Source organism: Hippocampus bargibanti, linkage group LG01 (genome assembly GCF_051943395.1).
Source record: "Hippocampus bargibanti isolate YZ-2025 linkage group LG01, ASM5194339v1, whole genome shotgun sequence".
Taxonomy (NCBI): Eukaryota; Metazoa; Chordata; class Actinopteri; order Syngnathiformes; family Syngnathidae; genus Hippocampus; species Hippocampus bargibanti.
This window is the reverse complement of record NC_142734.1, coordinates 29,361,677-29,377,154: the sequence shown is the minus strand read 5'-3', so window position 1 is coordinate 29,377,154 and position 15,478 is coordinate 29,361,677. Positions and strand designations below refer to the sequence as shown.

General features: G+C 40.3%; 2 protein-coding genes across 4 annotated transcripts in view; both read left to right on the top strand.

The window, feature by feature from the left end:
- Window positions 1-3,773, top strand: part of scn1lab (sodium channel, voltage-gated, type I like, alpha b) — a 33,594-nt gene extending 29,821 nt beyond the window's left edge. For all 3 annotated transcript variants that reach the window (XM_089009002.1, XM_089009010.1, XM_089009019.1), the window contains one exon: window positions 16-3,773. In XM_089009002.1, the coding sequence (XP_088865128.1) occupies window positions 16-1,199 (1,184 nt within the window). In that variant the 3' untranslated portion in view covers window positions 1,200-3,773. The remainder of the gene's footprint in view (window positions 1-15) is intronic.
- A 1,746-nt stretch (window positions 3,774-5,519) lies between these two features.
- prkx (protein kinase X-linked) lies at window positions 5,520-14,142 on the top strand. Its single transcript, XM_089009029.1, has 8 exons — window positions 5,520-6,007; window positions 6,327-6,495; window positions 7,835-8,098; window positions 8,292-8,411; window positions 9,300-9,395; window positions 10,114-10,171; window positions 10,467-10,544; window positions 11,719-14,142. The coding sequence occupies exons 1-8, from the start codon at window positions 5,869-5,871 to the stop codon at window positions 11,842-11,844; spliced, it is 1,050 nt and encodes a 349-aa protein (XP_088865155.1). The 5' UTR covers window positions 5,520-5,868; the 3' UTR covers window positions 11,845-14,142.
- Window positions 14,143-15,478: the final 1,336 nt, after the last annotated feature.

Below are 15,478 nucleotides of genomic sequence, written 5' to 3'. Positions count from 1 at the left end.
TTTTTTTTTTTGCAGGTATGTTTTTGTCCGAGGTGATCGAGAAATACTTTGTGTCTCCGACGCTATTCCGGGTGATCCGCCTGGCAAGGATCGGACGGATTCTCCGCCTTATCAAAGGAGCAAAAGGCATTCGGACGCTCCTCTTTGCCCTGATGATGTCACTTCCCGCCCTTTTTAATATCGGTCTCCTTCTCTTCTTGGTCATGTTCATCTACGCCATTTTCGGCATGTCCAACTTTGCCTACGTCAGACGGGAGTCGGGAATCGATGACATGTTCAATTTTGAGACTTTTGGGAACAGTATGATCTGCTTGTTCCAGATCACTACATCAGCCGGGTGGGACGGTCTCCTGGCGCCCATCCTGAACAAACGCGAACCCGACTGCGACAGCCAAATGGAGCATCCGGGCAATTTTTACAAAGGCAACTGCGGCAACCCGTCGGTGGGTATTTTCTTTTTTGTCAGCTACATCATCATTTGCTTCCTTATCGTGGTCAACATGTACATTGCCGTCATCCTGGAGAACTTCAGCGTGGCCACAGAAGAAAGCGCTGAGCCGCTGAGCGAGGATGACTTTGAGATGTTTTACGAAGTCTGGGAACGTTTCGACCCCGACGCCACCCAGTTCGTGGAATACAGCAAACTGTCGGACTTTGCAGACACGCTGGACCCGCCCTTGCGCATGGCCAAGCCCAACATGATCCAACTCATCTCCATGGATTTGCCCATGGTCAGCGGTGAGCGCATCCACTGCCTGGACATCCTCTTCGCCTTCACCAAGCGAGTGCTCGGGGAAGGCGGGGAGATGGACGTGTTGCGAGGGCAGATGGAGGAGCGCTTCATGGCGTCCAATCCTTCCAAGGTGTCGTACGAACCCATCACCACCACCCTGCGCCGCAAACAGGAAGAAATGTCCTCCGTTATCATCCAGAGAGCCTTCCGCCGCTACATGATTTGCGCCGCCGTGAAAAAAGCCTCGGCGCTCTACAAAGAACAACTCAAAGAAGGCTTACGTGACCCCGACAAGGACGTGATGGTCATTGGTAAATTCCATGACAATTCCACCTCGGATAAAACTGACGTCACCCCGTCCACAGCTTCACCTCCCTCGTACAACAGCGCCACAAAATCTGACAAGGACAAATATGACAAAGAAAACTGCCAGAAGAAAAAAGACTCCAAGGAGGGAAAAAAATGATCTGAAGGAAACAAATCATCCAACGGTCAGACTCAAGTGACTCGTGCTCACGCTTGTGATTTTTCCATTTGGTCATTTTGTGCATTGACACATGTCAGTGCGCTATGGAGTTTGTCTGTAGTTAATGCCGCTGCTATAAATAGTGTCATTCATTTTAAAATGGCAAAATGACCGTATTTTCCAGTGTAGGAGGCCCACTTTCAATGAATGACATGTTTAAAAATGTTTTCCATAAACCAGGCACAGCATTGTATAACGTAATCATATATTACATTACATGACATGACATGACTGGATGTACCTTTATTCGTCTCGCAGTGGAGAAATTTACATTTCACAGCAGCAAAGTTATGTAAGGAAGAGGAAAGGAAAGAAGTAGAAAAACAACATACAGGAGCTGCTGGAAAGGCAGACATTCTCACAGCGCCATCTTGAAGTCAAAAGAGCAAAAAAAAAAACTACATAACAAATATGACAACACAAAGACAGAGAGTCATTCATTCTTCAGCACTTGCTGTACCCTCTTTGTGACATGAAGGATGTCACGGACGTTTTGAGGATCACGGACGTCATGGTGTAATGTGCACGTATACTACAAGCTAAATGTTGAAAGCAAACACGCAGCTGTAACATCCATTGGCGAAAAGAGATTGTCTCACATCTCCTGTCCCACGTAAATCCACGTCAATTCCAAGCCACGACAGTTCCACATACGCATTGGCGCTCTGCGCTGACTCTTCTTTCTTCTTATCGCGGGCTCCTCAAGCCATGCATTCATCCAGCCGCAGACAGTCCAACAGCACAGACCTTTCCGCTGAACAAAGCGAGGCTGTGAGGATGCTGCCCATTACAGGCGCAAAGAAAGCACAATGTCCCCAGAGCTGTCAATTGCAGAATAGTATACTGTGTGGTATTTTCTCCATTTTTTTATGAGCTCAAAAATATTGCAGGGTTTTATAAGAGTAGATAACAATATAATAATTTAATTTTCAGAGATGACCAATCTTCCTTCTTTAAAACATTTATGTTCCTTAGAGGTTTTCATTGAATATTTTGGCCACAAATTTTCTGAAATATCCAAACAAATGTTTTTTTTTCTTGAGACAAAACAAGCCAAAACAAAAAAAACGCCAAATTTTCCATTTCTAATTGTGCCAAAACAAAAAAAAAATATGGTGAGAACAAAATCTACCTTGCAAAATAAATTTAAGATTATTGAAATGAAATGCCATTTTACTGTATATGCATTTTGGCCTTAAAAAAATCAGAAATAAACGCATGTGGTTTTTCTTCAGACACTAAATAAAAAAACTACATTTACAAAAAAAAACGTCATAAACAAATTTTGAATTTGTAATTGTTGTGCCAAAAAAAACGGAAAATGATGGTGAAATCAAGAAAATTATTCTGCCCGGCAAAGTCATTTTAAGAGATAACCGAAATGAAACACCGTTTTATTTATCCCAGCATGCACTGCACAGTACTTCTGTGGGGGAAATGGAGTCGGTGGCTGCTGACAGTAGGTGTGAGACCTGCTGTGGCTCAATATCACTTAACATATAAAGCGCACCTTTGGGTACCCTTATACACCGGAAAATACGGTACTCTACTTTTTTGTTCTCTTGGTGGCATTCCACTTTTGCTCATTTGTTTTCTGGGACCAGTAAATCCAAAAATTCGTTGAACTCTCCTCCTAGGTGGAGGGAGTTCCGCTCTCATGGCTGCTGAACATGGTGATCTCACGTTGTGTGTTTCTGCTTCCCTTTTTTCCTGCTTTGAACTGTGCCAGTTGAAGGTCGTTGAGCTGATGAAGCTAACAAAACGACAGTTCCACAGGTGCAAAGCATATGCGACCAAAACTGAAAGCTAACGGGACAGTTGCACAACAACCCACGGAGGTAAGATTCGGTCAAAAACATTTATTAAAAATAAAAAAAATATTCTCCAGATACAAAAAGAGCCGTGTTTCTGCGCCTTCGTTTTATTCACGGTATGCTGTCCGGGTTTGATTAAAAAAACATGGCTGTGTCAGCACACAGGAGCTGTTGTTGACAAACTTTTCATGGCGGTGGCGCTTGGCAACGTTTTTTGAGCAACAGCTCATAGTTTACAAGGGAAAACCTCTCACGGAATAAAGCCGCAAAAAGTGGACACACTGGTTTTAATAGTGTACTCTCTGTTGCCTTGAGGTCGAACATTTGATTGTTCTGCCCACCTCTGTGCATCAGTAATGGGCAAGTGAAGCTTCATGAAGCACTTGTGATAGTTTTTGACTCCTCTAGATGGCACTCTTTGTTTAAAGATGCAATGTATTTTTAAGATAGTTACTTTGCACTAACCTTCATCTTTAAATCGATACAGTAGCACCATCTGGAGGAGTAAAGAAATATCACAAGTGCTTCATGAAGCTTTGTTTACCTGTCAACTGTACATCGCTTACATAGAAAAAATAGACATTGTCCTAAATATTTTTGGACAATGAAGAAAATTATAATTTCTCCCAAATGCTACACAATGAAGACTCTTGAAAAGTATTGAAACGGCAAAATTAAAGATTTTTTTTTTTTTTTTTTTTTGGGGGGGGGGGGGGGTACATATTTTGGCTTCCGATTAAAACATGAATATCAGACAATATGTCCCCTTTTACTTCCTGTGTATTTATTATTTCAGTGTGTTTTACATAATTATCTTGTTGAATGATGACGTTTCTCTGAATTAGTCTGTAAGAATGTGCCGGTAAATTGCCTTCCAAAAAAGGTTTTGTGAACTTTGGAATTCATTTTGCTGCGATCATTTCCGTTCCCATGCGTTTGCTCACTTGAAAAGGTGCTCGCTCATGAAAAAACACATTTATATGTAAACACACACAAAAAAAGCTGGAATTCTTACATTTCCCCCCATATTTATCTTTTGATCTCATGAACAAAACAAACAACTCACCTTGCCGTTCCAATACTTTTGGAGTTCCGATCTTCACTGAATATGCATTACATTTTTTTGAATGTACAAAATCGCACACCTTGCATAAGCGTTTCACAGATTGAAAGTAAAATTTAAGTATCGCTTTCATGGTAAGCGGCACAGAGATTAAACGTCGGATCACTGGTAGAAAATAATGAAAGGATTCCTTAAAATAAGATCAAACTTTTGTTGAATAGTGCAGTTCAATGCTAATCTAGACAAATGGACCCAAACTCGTAATACATCAACCTTGAGGTGTTTTTTTCCTCTAGTGCCTCGTGACAAGAAAACAAAACGTGTTATTTTGTCACGAATTATTGACCGAATTCTGTTTCTGTTCTCCCAACCCACAAACCAAAACAATAGAAAATGGAGTGGTACCTTGAGATACGAGATTCATTTCTCCTGAGTTCACCCTCACGGAACTCATTTTTTATATATATAGAAAGATGCTGTAAGTACAACTTTTCAAGATTTATTCTCGAACATCCAAACACGTGATAGGAAACAGTTACAATATGACACGTCAATAAATAAGTGGTTTGTTGTCGTGATTTGTAAATAATCTTATTTTGGGCCACGGCTTGATTAAAGAGCACTTTTTTTTAACGCCAGGGTTTTATTGTATGCGATGATCATTTGTGTGCGTGTGCGTGTGAGGGAAGGTACAGGGAATCAGACACAAGGGGAAAGACTATACATTTTAGTAATGAACAAGTCTTATTTTTGTTGTCACAGCAGTTCTCTATTTGAATGTTTTAGTGAGCCGATTTCTGTCGTATTGTTAAAATGCCCCCCAAAATAAAATTACATATTTTTTCCTAAAATTTGTGTTTTTAAATGTATTTTTAATTGCAGTTTGTGGTGTTTTTTTTTGTCAATCAACAGCGGTGGCACTGTCACAAGTGAATGGAATTTCCCAAATTGTCCCTCAGCGTGAGCACGGATGGTTGTTTGCCGATGTGTGCCCCACGATTGTGTACCAGCCGGCTCCATCCTGCCACTGTAATCTGTGGGGTTTCGTCTGCGTGTCACTTGCCTGGGACATCTGACAACTAACCAATTTACGAATAAAGAGAAACATCAAACTCTTTACATCCACCCACATAGGGTTCGCATTACGTGACGTCACTGTGACGTACCCATTTATATTTCTATAGATTGACGCATGCCGATTAGATTCTTTGTCGTAATATTTTTTTAGTACAGCTGAAACTGAATGTTATTTTTGATATAAAAAACAGATGGTAAGAAAATATTTCACGCCGCAAGATGGCGTCAAAGCATCTTTTTAGCGAGTTGTAAACAGCCACAAAACACCGAAGGAAAACAAAGATGCGCATGCGCACTTGAGTCCGTTCGGCGTAAATAAACGAGGAAATGCGAAGGCGTCCGCGTCGTCCTTCTCGATTATTTTTAAAGATGCAATCCCTTTTCGTAGTTTCATACGTTCGTTGTTTTCACATCTGTTGGGATGATTTAGTCTTGAGTTCATTTTTAAGCTAGCCACTTTGCTATCGCTTTTACTTATCACTAACTTCCTTTGTCTGTTAAGAACGGAGGCCCAACATGTCCACTGACTGTACCACAGATAAAATGCCACCAGGTTTTTAATATTTATTTCCCCTTAATTCATTGACATGACATGGTGTTGTTATTCCAGCCTCCGACATTTTCAAACCAAAATAATTAACCTTGGAGGTGACTCATGGCGTCCTCAAAAGTAGATAGCGGCTTGAGCAAAGACACAATTTGTTCGAAAGAAAATAGCAGCGGTTCTTCGGATGAAGCGTCAGACAACCACCAGAGGTATTGCCTTGAAGACCTGGTGAGCATCGCCACAGTGGGTGAGTCGCGATTTCATACTTCCACCACCAATATATTTTACATTCGGCCGTCAAGAGTATTGAAACATTGACAATAGTAGGCGCATTGGGTTCTTCCGGGTGGAGGAGGTGACTGACCATCACTGACTTGAACTCAAAACGACGACAGTGTAGTTTTTGAATCGCTGTTTTATAGGGGAAATCAGATGAATCATTCACGCTTTAAGGAAAAATTAGATCTTTTTTGGCAACATTCATCCGAATTACAGGGAATGAGGTCGGTTTATGTGTACCTCACCTAACTAATACCCTTGTTTTCTTGTGTACCATTTATTTCCAGGTACAGGATCCTTTGGTCGAGTATTCCTGGTTAGGGACAAGACCAGCAGGATCTTCTATGCTCTGAAACAGATGAGGATCCCCGATGTGATCCGATTGAAACAGGAGCAGCATGTCCACAACGAGAAGGCGGTTCTGAAAGAGGTCAACCACCCCTTCCTCATACGATTGTGAGTTTGTTCTTCAACCTTATCATTTTCATATACACAGTGAGAACCCTGCCGCTGTTGTAGTGAAGATCAGGACGCATTGATGCTCTCTCCAACAAAAATACGGTGCAGAAAAGTGGATAAGATTGAATAACTCTGTCTTTTGTGTTGTGTCATATTATTTATTTTGAGTTAAAGATGGCGATGTGAAAGTGTCTGCCTTTGAAGCAGCCCCTATATTTGTTTTTCTACTTATCCTTTTTCCTTTCCTCTGTCTTTCATAACTTTAATGCTGTGAGTTGGGAATTTCTCCAATGTGAGACGAATAAAGGTTATCTCATTAGCTCATCTCAAATATTTCACTGTAGATTTCAAAGGGCGAAGGAGGGAGGGCGGGGGTGAACTTTCCAAAGCATCAGAAGATATGCATCTCTTCCTTTTAATTTAACTCGCAACTTCATTTAGACAATTGTTAAGAGAACATTGTTGTACTCGTACTACAGCCAGGCCCACAAAAATTGGGATAGAGACCCTTGCGCCATTAAGATTAATCATATGTAATCGATGATCAAATTAATTGACAGCTATTTCAATCATTTTTTGGAGCCATTTTTAAGCTTTTATGAATGAGAAACCCCAGGCTGAGCACTGAAATGTGAAACTGACGATAGTACTTAAAAAAATAACTCATATGAAAAAGTTTATTACAATTAATTACGAACATTGTTTAAAAATCTATATTTGTGGGCATGTCCTTGAACATACGTATTACAAAATCGTATGCGCTGGTTCGGTATAAATGCATTTTTGCTTGTTCACTATGTATTTCTGTGCTTCACGGCCTCACCAAACAAGGCCGAAATGGCCAACAGCAGTCACATCAAAGGCATTTCATATTTTTTTTGCCTTATTTTAATATTCAACCTTGTGTATATGTGTGACATACAAATCAATGATGTGCTCTTCCACTAGGTGGCACTAGGGACCGTTTTGTATATCCTGTTGTACCGTATTTTATTATTGGTGATGGGCAAGCGAAGCTTCATGAAGCACTTGTGATAGTTTTTGACTCATCTTGATGGCAGTCTCGGTCGAATGATAAAGGGGATTTTTCAAGACTTTTCCTTTGCACCAACCTTCATATTTAAACCCATGAGCACCATCTGGAGGGGAAAAAATAGCTTAACGAAGCTTCACGAAGCTTTGTTTTTCCATCATTATTCGTTAAATAGACTTTTTACGTTTTGGTTTAGGAGCCTTCCATGACATTTTTCCAACGTATTGTAATACCCTTGGCTTTGTCACTGTTGCACAAACGCCGATGTTGACCGTACGTGTCACAATTTATTTTCTTTGCCAGGTTATGGACGCACCATGATGAATGCTTCCTTTATATGTTGATGGACTACGTACCCGGCGGCGAACTGTTCAGCTACCTTCGTAGCCGAGGTCGCTTCAGTAACGCCACCGGTCTGTTCTACTCCTCTGAGATCGTCTGCGCCATCGAGTACCTCCACTCCAAAGATATCGTTTACCGTGACTTGAAGCCTGAGAACATCCTGCTGGACAGGGAAGGCCACATCCGCCTGACTGACTTTGGCTTTGCAAAGAAACTTTCTGACAGGTAAAAATCAGTATCAGCGTTGTTGGATTGGTGAGATTTGCACACCTTGGTTTATATTCAGTAGAAGGTTGGGTGGGATTCTTTTTAATGTAGAATAAAACACAACACAGATAGTTCTCACAAATAATAAATTCAATCCGTGGCAGAATATTTTCGGAGCCTGGCATCATTTTGTGTTTCTCTTCCGGAGTAGAACCTGGACTCTGTGTGGCACCCCAGAGTATCTTGCTCCCGAGGTGATTCAGAGCAAAGGTCATTGCCGTGCAGTGGACTGGTGGGCTCTCGGTATTCTCATCTTTGAAATGTTGGCCGGGTGCGTATCGCCATTTACTCGGTACTGATTTTAAGTTGGAGCCCGTGAGAGTCAGTAGAAGCTGGAAATCGTCAGCGGCTAAAGGAAACAAACTACCGTGTACCTAAGCAAATTTAGAAACCATTCCCAGAAGCCATTCCTTTGGAATATCAAAATTTGAGACCCGCTAGGTCATGGGTGTCAAACTCATTTTTTGCCGCGGGCTACCTTTATGAATTTAGAGGAGCCATTAGAATGTTTAATTCCCTCCACATGTTGCATATATAGCACACAACAAATGAACGAATAACTAGTTTGAAGAAATAGTTTGAAGAAGTTTGAACAAATTTGAAGAAAAAAAAAAGACCGTTATTGTGGTTTACATGGAACAATTTGAAATTTTGGTTCGGACTTTAGCAAACATCATGGCGCATGGCATGCTTGATTTGCTTTTGCGGGCCGAATCAGAGGAGGTGGCGGGCCAGATTTGGCCCCTGGGCCTTGACTTGAACATCACAAGATGACATAATCCGTTGTGCTAAGTAGCAAATTAGCAATCTTTATTCCTTCTCATGTAATTTTCCTAGAATTTAATATGTTTCAAATGTATTGTTCTAAATATGTTTTTGCCAGTGATGTCATTTTCGGGACGAACCATTAAATGCTCCTTCAAATTTCACAAACTACAATTAAGCTGTGACCATTCATACAACAGAAACAATTGTTCAATTTCACTATTGTGTTTATGTTTTTATTTTTGCCCTGTGAGATGGTGTGCCAGCGTGCAGGGAAGCACACAAGCGTAGATTGTGTATATATATCATCCGCAATTAAAAAAATTAAACAACCAACACAGACGCATGTCACATTCTGATCCAAATTAACAAAGTTGTGATTCCATCTCTCCAGGCATCCACCTTTTTTTGACGACAATCCTTTGGGAATCTATCAGAAGATCCTGGCAGGAAAACTGGATTTCCCGCGCCATCTGGATTTCTACGTCAAGTAAGCTTTCATCGCACGCGCACACGATTGATAGAAGGATGGTGGATAGATGGGATAGCTAGGGGACTAGCTAGTGGGCTAGCTAGAGGGCTACCTGGCTGAAGGTAATGAAGGATGGATGGACAGATAGAAAGAAAAGCAGGCCTTCGTGAGCATTTGTTATTCTATGACATTGTACCAGAATATGCACTCTGAATATTAACAGAACACTTATATGACAATAAAAAATACTTAATTCTCCACTTAAAACGCACACAAGCTCAATAAAAAAACGTACATGAACAAAAAAGACAAGATTGTGGTGTCACACGTGCACACCGCGGCGCTGACGCGTTTACGCCTTTGAAATGCGCCTTTCAAGTGCGTCTCGGTCTGACGCATTTCCCACACATGCAAATGTGTATATAAGTAGCCTTTGCGGGACAGACGGGGGGGAAATCACACAGACTCACAGAGACCCGCACAGGCACGGAGCTCACAGCACGTCCAAACGACTTGCTCGACTCCACGCCACGATCAAACTCTTCGATACATTTCGTCTGCGTGTGACTTGCCTGTGAGATCTGACAACTAACCAATTTACGATTAAAGAGAAACAACAAATTCTGTCAGATCATTAAGTGTTTCGTTTTGTAAGGTGCGATATTGACAACTAGGGGGTGCATCGGAGCTGTAGTCTTGCGTGAATGATTGACAGCCTGTTGGTTTTGCTCTGCAGGGACCTAATCAAGAAGTTTCTGGTCATCGACCGAGCCAGGCGACTTGGCAACATGAAGGTGAATTGAAAAGCCGCTGAAAGCAAATATCACGTCGAGAATAATTTTTTGAGTTATTATTATTGTTCTTGCTTTGCACTATTATGATTGTTGTTATATTGCAATTTTACTAACATTGAATTTACTTTAACAGCATCAGAATGTTTATGACGTATACTGAATGCAGGAAAAGTTCCTCTCCACTATATGGTGTTACATCTTGTTGCTGTTAAAAAAAAAAATATGAATACCTTACCTCGGAGAAAATAATAACGCAGTAAAATAATAAAACAACCTTGCTTCCCTCTTGCTTTAGAATGGAGCAGATGACGTGAAAAAGCACCGATGGTTCAAGACCATCGATTGGGAGACGGTTCCCCTGAGAAAACTTAAGGTAAGTCACTCCTTAACATTAAACTCGTTGTTCAAGGAACACCCCCCCCCCCTACACACATACCTTGAGTCCTTGGAATGTCAAAATACAACAAAACAAAATACAACAAATGGCAACATTGATGGTTGATATGCCACAATCTAAATTCGCTGGCGACAACATTTAGATCACGTTGACCTTAAAGGACAACCGACACCATTTTTTTGTTTCCTAACTGACATCAGAAACACGTTTTATAGCATCTAAAATACCCAAAACACACACTTCAAAATAACCTCGGTGGTGGCGAGTTTCTGAAGGTCCCGCCCCCTTGTTTGTGACGTCACGCTAGGACGTCTTGCTTTGCTATAGAATCAAAAAAATGGCTTCAGATTCAGAGAAGATGCTTTCTTGTTACTCATCCAGTTATGAATATGATTCAAATAGTTCTGAAGGGGAACGCATAAATGTTTGCAATCGATTAAAGAAGTCCTTCCGTATCAAATCAATTCGAGCCGTCAGGACTCCAATGTAGCGTCCTAGAAAATGCACAAGATGGCACCCAAGCTCCGTTGGAAATAGGCTGATTTCTCTGCTGGGAATTTGCGTCAACTAGTATCAAATAGTAGTCTTGGTGCTAAACACGATTCACCATCGCGTTATTTGTGTTTTCCTTCTAATTTCGCCATCAACACGGATTATCACGAAGTTTTCAGACCAAACAAAGTACCCAAAATGCATTGTGTGTGTGTCGCTTTCTCGGTGAGGGGCGTTCCGATGACGTTACGTGGGGATCGTGATCAACTCGAAAACAAGTCTTCCTGAATATTCAGCATGAGTCTTAAAACGTAAAATATAGCTATATGCCGTGGAATCTTTGTAAAATACGCTCAGTAGAAGTCATTTGAAGTTATTTTATAAATTACGGACACAACTTGTACGGAGGCATCGGTTGTCCTTTAAATGAACGTCACACCATTTCGTGTCTAAACTATAAAACTGTGTGCCCAAATAGTCTGGATTTTATGTGCCCCCCCCCCCCCCAATTTTCCTTGTAAATCGATTGGATTTACACTGGAATCCCTCCCAGAAAAAAACAAACAAAATAACTAAATACATAAATTATCACAAATAATAATTGGTTAGTTCGATTGACATCAACGGCAATGTCTTAATCGACTGGCCAATTTCACAGCCCCCCATCGTCCCCAAAGTTTCCCACGAAGGCGACACCACAAACTTTGAAGTTTACCCCGACGACGAATGGAAAAAGGACCTTTGCGTTCCGCCGAGAGACTTGGAGATCTTCAAAAACTTCTGACAACTCAACACAGAATCTTTTTTCCATGGAGAAAAAAAAAGACTTTACTGTGAATACTTCGGGGAGCCATCCCCCCACCCCCTCTGTGATTCTCATACTAACTGCTGGCAAAATATCGCCGACACTATTTAGCGTATGATACTAACCAAAACTTCATTTTTGTCCACTCAACCAAACTTGCTCATCCAGTGTCACATGGAACTGCAACCATGTTCAAAATACAGTGGGACCTCGGTTTACGAACACCTTGCCTTACGAACTCTTCGGTTTACAAACGTTACATTTATGAAAATTAAACCTTGGCATACGCACTACTTTTCGGGATACACACGGAGCGCCGCCCCACCGCGGCTGGCGGAGTAATCTTCGGCAGAAGAACACCAAACCACACGACCTACCTTTCCACACCCCCTTTCTCTGAGTGCACACGTCGTTCGTCTTCAAGGATTTATCATGGATATTTTTGCTGTTATGGGACCGAAAAAGACCCCACCATAGGCTCGTGTTCAGCCGAAGAAGACACAAAACAAAATTACAGTCGAGGAGAAGAAGGAGATTATTGAGAAACACGAACGAGGTGTGCGTTTGTCTGACTTCACGGCCCAGTATCAATATGCTAAGTCCACCATTGCTACCATCCTTCGCAACAAAGAAGCTATTAAAGGTGCGTGTGTTGCTAAAGGTGTTTCCGTGCTGTCAAAGCAACGGTCTCGGGCAATAGAAGAGGTTGAAAAACTTCTGCTAATTTGGATTAACGAAAAGCAGCTAGATGGCTACAGCGTGAATTTAGTAATTATATCCGAGAAAGCACGGCAAATTCACTCTATCGTCATGCGGCAACCTGGAAGTTCGCCATTTTTTGATGATTTTAAAGCTAGCAACGGATGGTTCGAGAACTTTAAGCCCTATACAGGGATTCATTACTCGTAATGGTGAGACAGCCAGTTCTGACAGTAAAGCTGCCGAAGGGATCATTCGTCGCAATGGTGAAAGAAGAAGGCGACGTTCCTTAGCAAGTATTTAATGCAGATGAAACCGGCCTTTTTTGGAAAAAGATGCCTAACCGGACTTTCATAACACAGGAAGAGAAGTCTGAGCCCCATTCCATCAAGCCATCAACGACCATCACAATGGTCAATAAAACAACTTTATTATATAGTGCAGTGTATTTCTTTCATTACAATACAATCACATATTTATTATGCATAGAATAAGGTATATTGTTTGTAGTTTTAAGACTTATTTAGTTGAACATTATATTTTATGGAGACCTGGGAACGGATTATTCTCATTTTATGGTTTTCTATGGGAAATTAATTTTTGGGATACACACTTTTCGCCTTACACACTCTGTCTGGGAACCAATTAAGTGCATAAGCCAAGGTCCCACTGTATGTTGATTTTAAGATAAAAGTAGTGCGGCTCGATCCGACGCCGAGTGAGTTCCATATTTTCCGGCATCGGATCATTTTGACTAACCCGCATCAAAACCAGCAGGATTTGTCACAACAGCTCAGTGGAACATTGCCAAGGCAATTTAGGTTTGCCGTCTCGTCAACTGTTCATTTTTTTTGTCCCCCGACGGCACCGTGACGCTAATTTCTGGTCATCATCAGAATTGTTAACGTGTACGTACGATGGTGACTGTACACTGCGTATGCGCCCACTTAGCTGGAAGCTATTAACGGCACTGTCATTTTTTTTAAGGGAACAGCAATATAATGACAATGTAAGCGTTTGAAAATGCTATTTAAGTCTTTTGCATCCTAATTTATACTACGTTGATGGTTTCAACTATTGGTCCAGGGCATTTGAATAGTTTTCAGGGGTGCGTCGCGATGAATTGGGGTCCTCTGTTTTTCATCGGACTCCCATGTTGACACTTGCGACCTCTTTCGCTCCCTTTAACTGGTGACGAGTTCCGCTGGAATCGTCACAACACAAAACGTGCTTTTTTTACTACTCTCCTCCACCTGTCCATTTTTAATCGTTCTGTTTTTTTTGTATTAATCTTTAAGCCTCACCACAGGAGCAAAAAAAACAAGACTGTTACCTGTTATTTTTGTTTCAACATTTTGTATTTTATTGCAATTATACTTGATGACCTCTGAACCCTGTGACTTCTTGGCCAGAAGCAAGTATTATGGGAAAATACTACTTCCTGTTTGTTTTTTTACAAAAGGCAGCAAAAAAGGTGCCTTATGTTGTTTTTTTGCTACATATTTGTTTAATTTCACTAGAAATGTGTCCTCCACTTCTCATTTTGACATGTCCCAAAATAAAATGAAATCAATTTTCGGCGGTTTGCAGGCGCTCTTTTCTTTGTATTCTCGTCTTCGTCAACATTGCTATTTGAACAAGTTAGCTGATTTCGAGTCCAGAAGATTTAGACGACTTCACAACAGTCCTGAAACCATCGATGAAAAGGTTTATTCAGCCGTCATCTGTACTTTGTTGAAGGCGTCGGACATTTCGCTTCTTATCCAAGATGCTTCTTCAGCGAACTAAAGTCTTACTGGTAGTGTCGGCCCTATATATATATATATATATATATATATATATATATATATATATATATATATATATATATATATATATATATATATATATATATATATATATATATCCCAATATATATATAGGGACGATACTACCAGTAATATATATATCCCGATATATATGTATATATATATATAGGGCCGATACTACCAGTAATATATATATCCCGATATAGATATATATATATATATATATATATATATATATATATATATATATATATATATATATATATATATATCGGGATATATATATCGGGATATATATATTACTGGTAGTATCGGCCCTATATATATATATATATATATATATATATATATATATATATATATATATATATATATATATATATATATAGGGCCGATACTACCAGTAAGACTTTAGTTCGCTGAAGAAGCATCTTGGATAAGAAGCGAAACGTCTGACACTTCCAAAGAAGTACAGATGACGGTTGAAGAAACCTTTTCATCGATAGTCGACTTATTGTGTTTTAAATTGTGAAAAATGGGGCAAGCAACTTTATGGCCGTGCAGCCAACTTTTCAGAGTTGTCTACCCGGGTGTCCGCTAACTTTTTGTCATGAGTTTCAGACAGTGACATATAGCATGATTCTATAATGCTATACCACCCGCCCCCACAACCTCCCCTTCCAATATTACACCAAATTCTCCATTGTGACTTTTTATGTTTCAGAATTTTTTTTTTTTTTTTCAAAATAAGAAAAACCACAAAACAGAACAAACTGAAAGACGGAACAAGTGTGGGTGGCACTCTGAACACTTCCCAGATGTACTGTGATTCAATTCATATTATATGGCAACAAATCTTCTGATAAAGATGCAATGCCTCAATTATTTGTCTCCGTAATAGAAATGTGAGACCCCGAATATGCGAAACACGGCGGTTTCAATTCTTGTCTTGTTTTTATTGTATTTTTTTTGTACTATTTATTGTTGAATTGAATAAAATATGACAGAAACTGATTTCTGAGTCAATTGAATGTTGTCTCCAAAAAAATGTGTCACTTTAGCTTTGATGCTGCAAATTGTAATTCAGGGCTGTGTAAAAAACATTT

Excerpts from the sequence above, each read along its gene's own strand:
- prkx (XM_089009029.1), top strand. The coding sequence starts at position 5,869 with ATGGCGTCCTCAAAAGTAGATAGCGGCTTGAGCAAAGACACAATTTGT. Across the intron at positions 6,008-6,326 it reads GGTGAGCATCGCCACAGTGG|GTACAGGATCCTTTGGTCGA; the intron begins GTGAGTCGCGAT and ends ATTTATTTCCAG. Across the intron at positions 9,396-10,113 it reads CATCTGGATTTCTACGTCAA|GGACCTAATCAAGAAGTTTC; the intron begins GTAAGCTTTCAT and ends TTTGCTCTGCAG.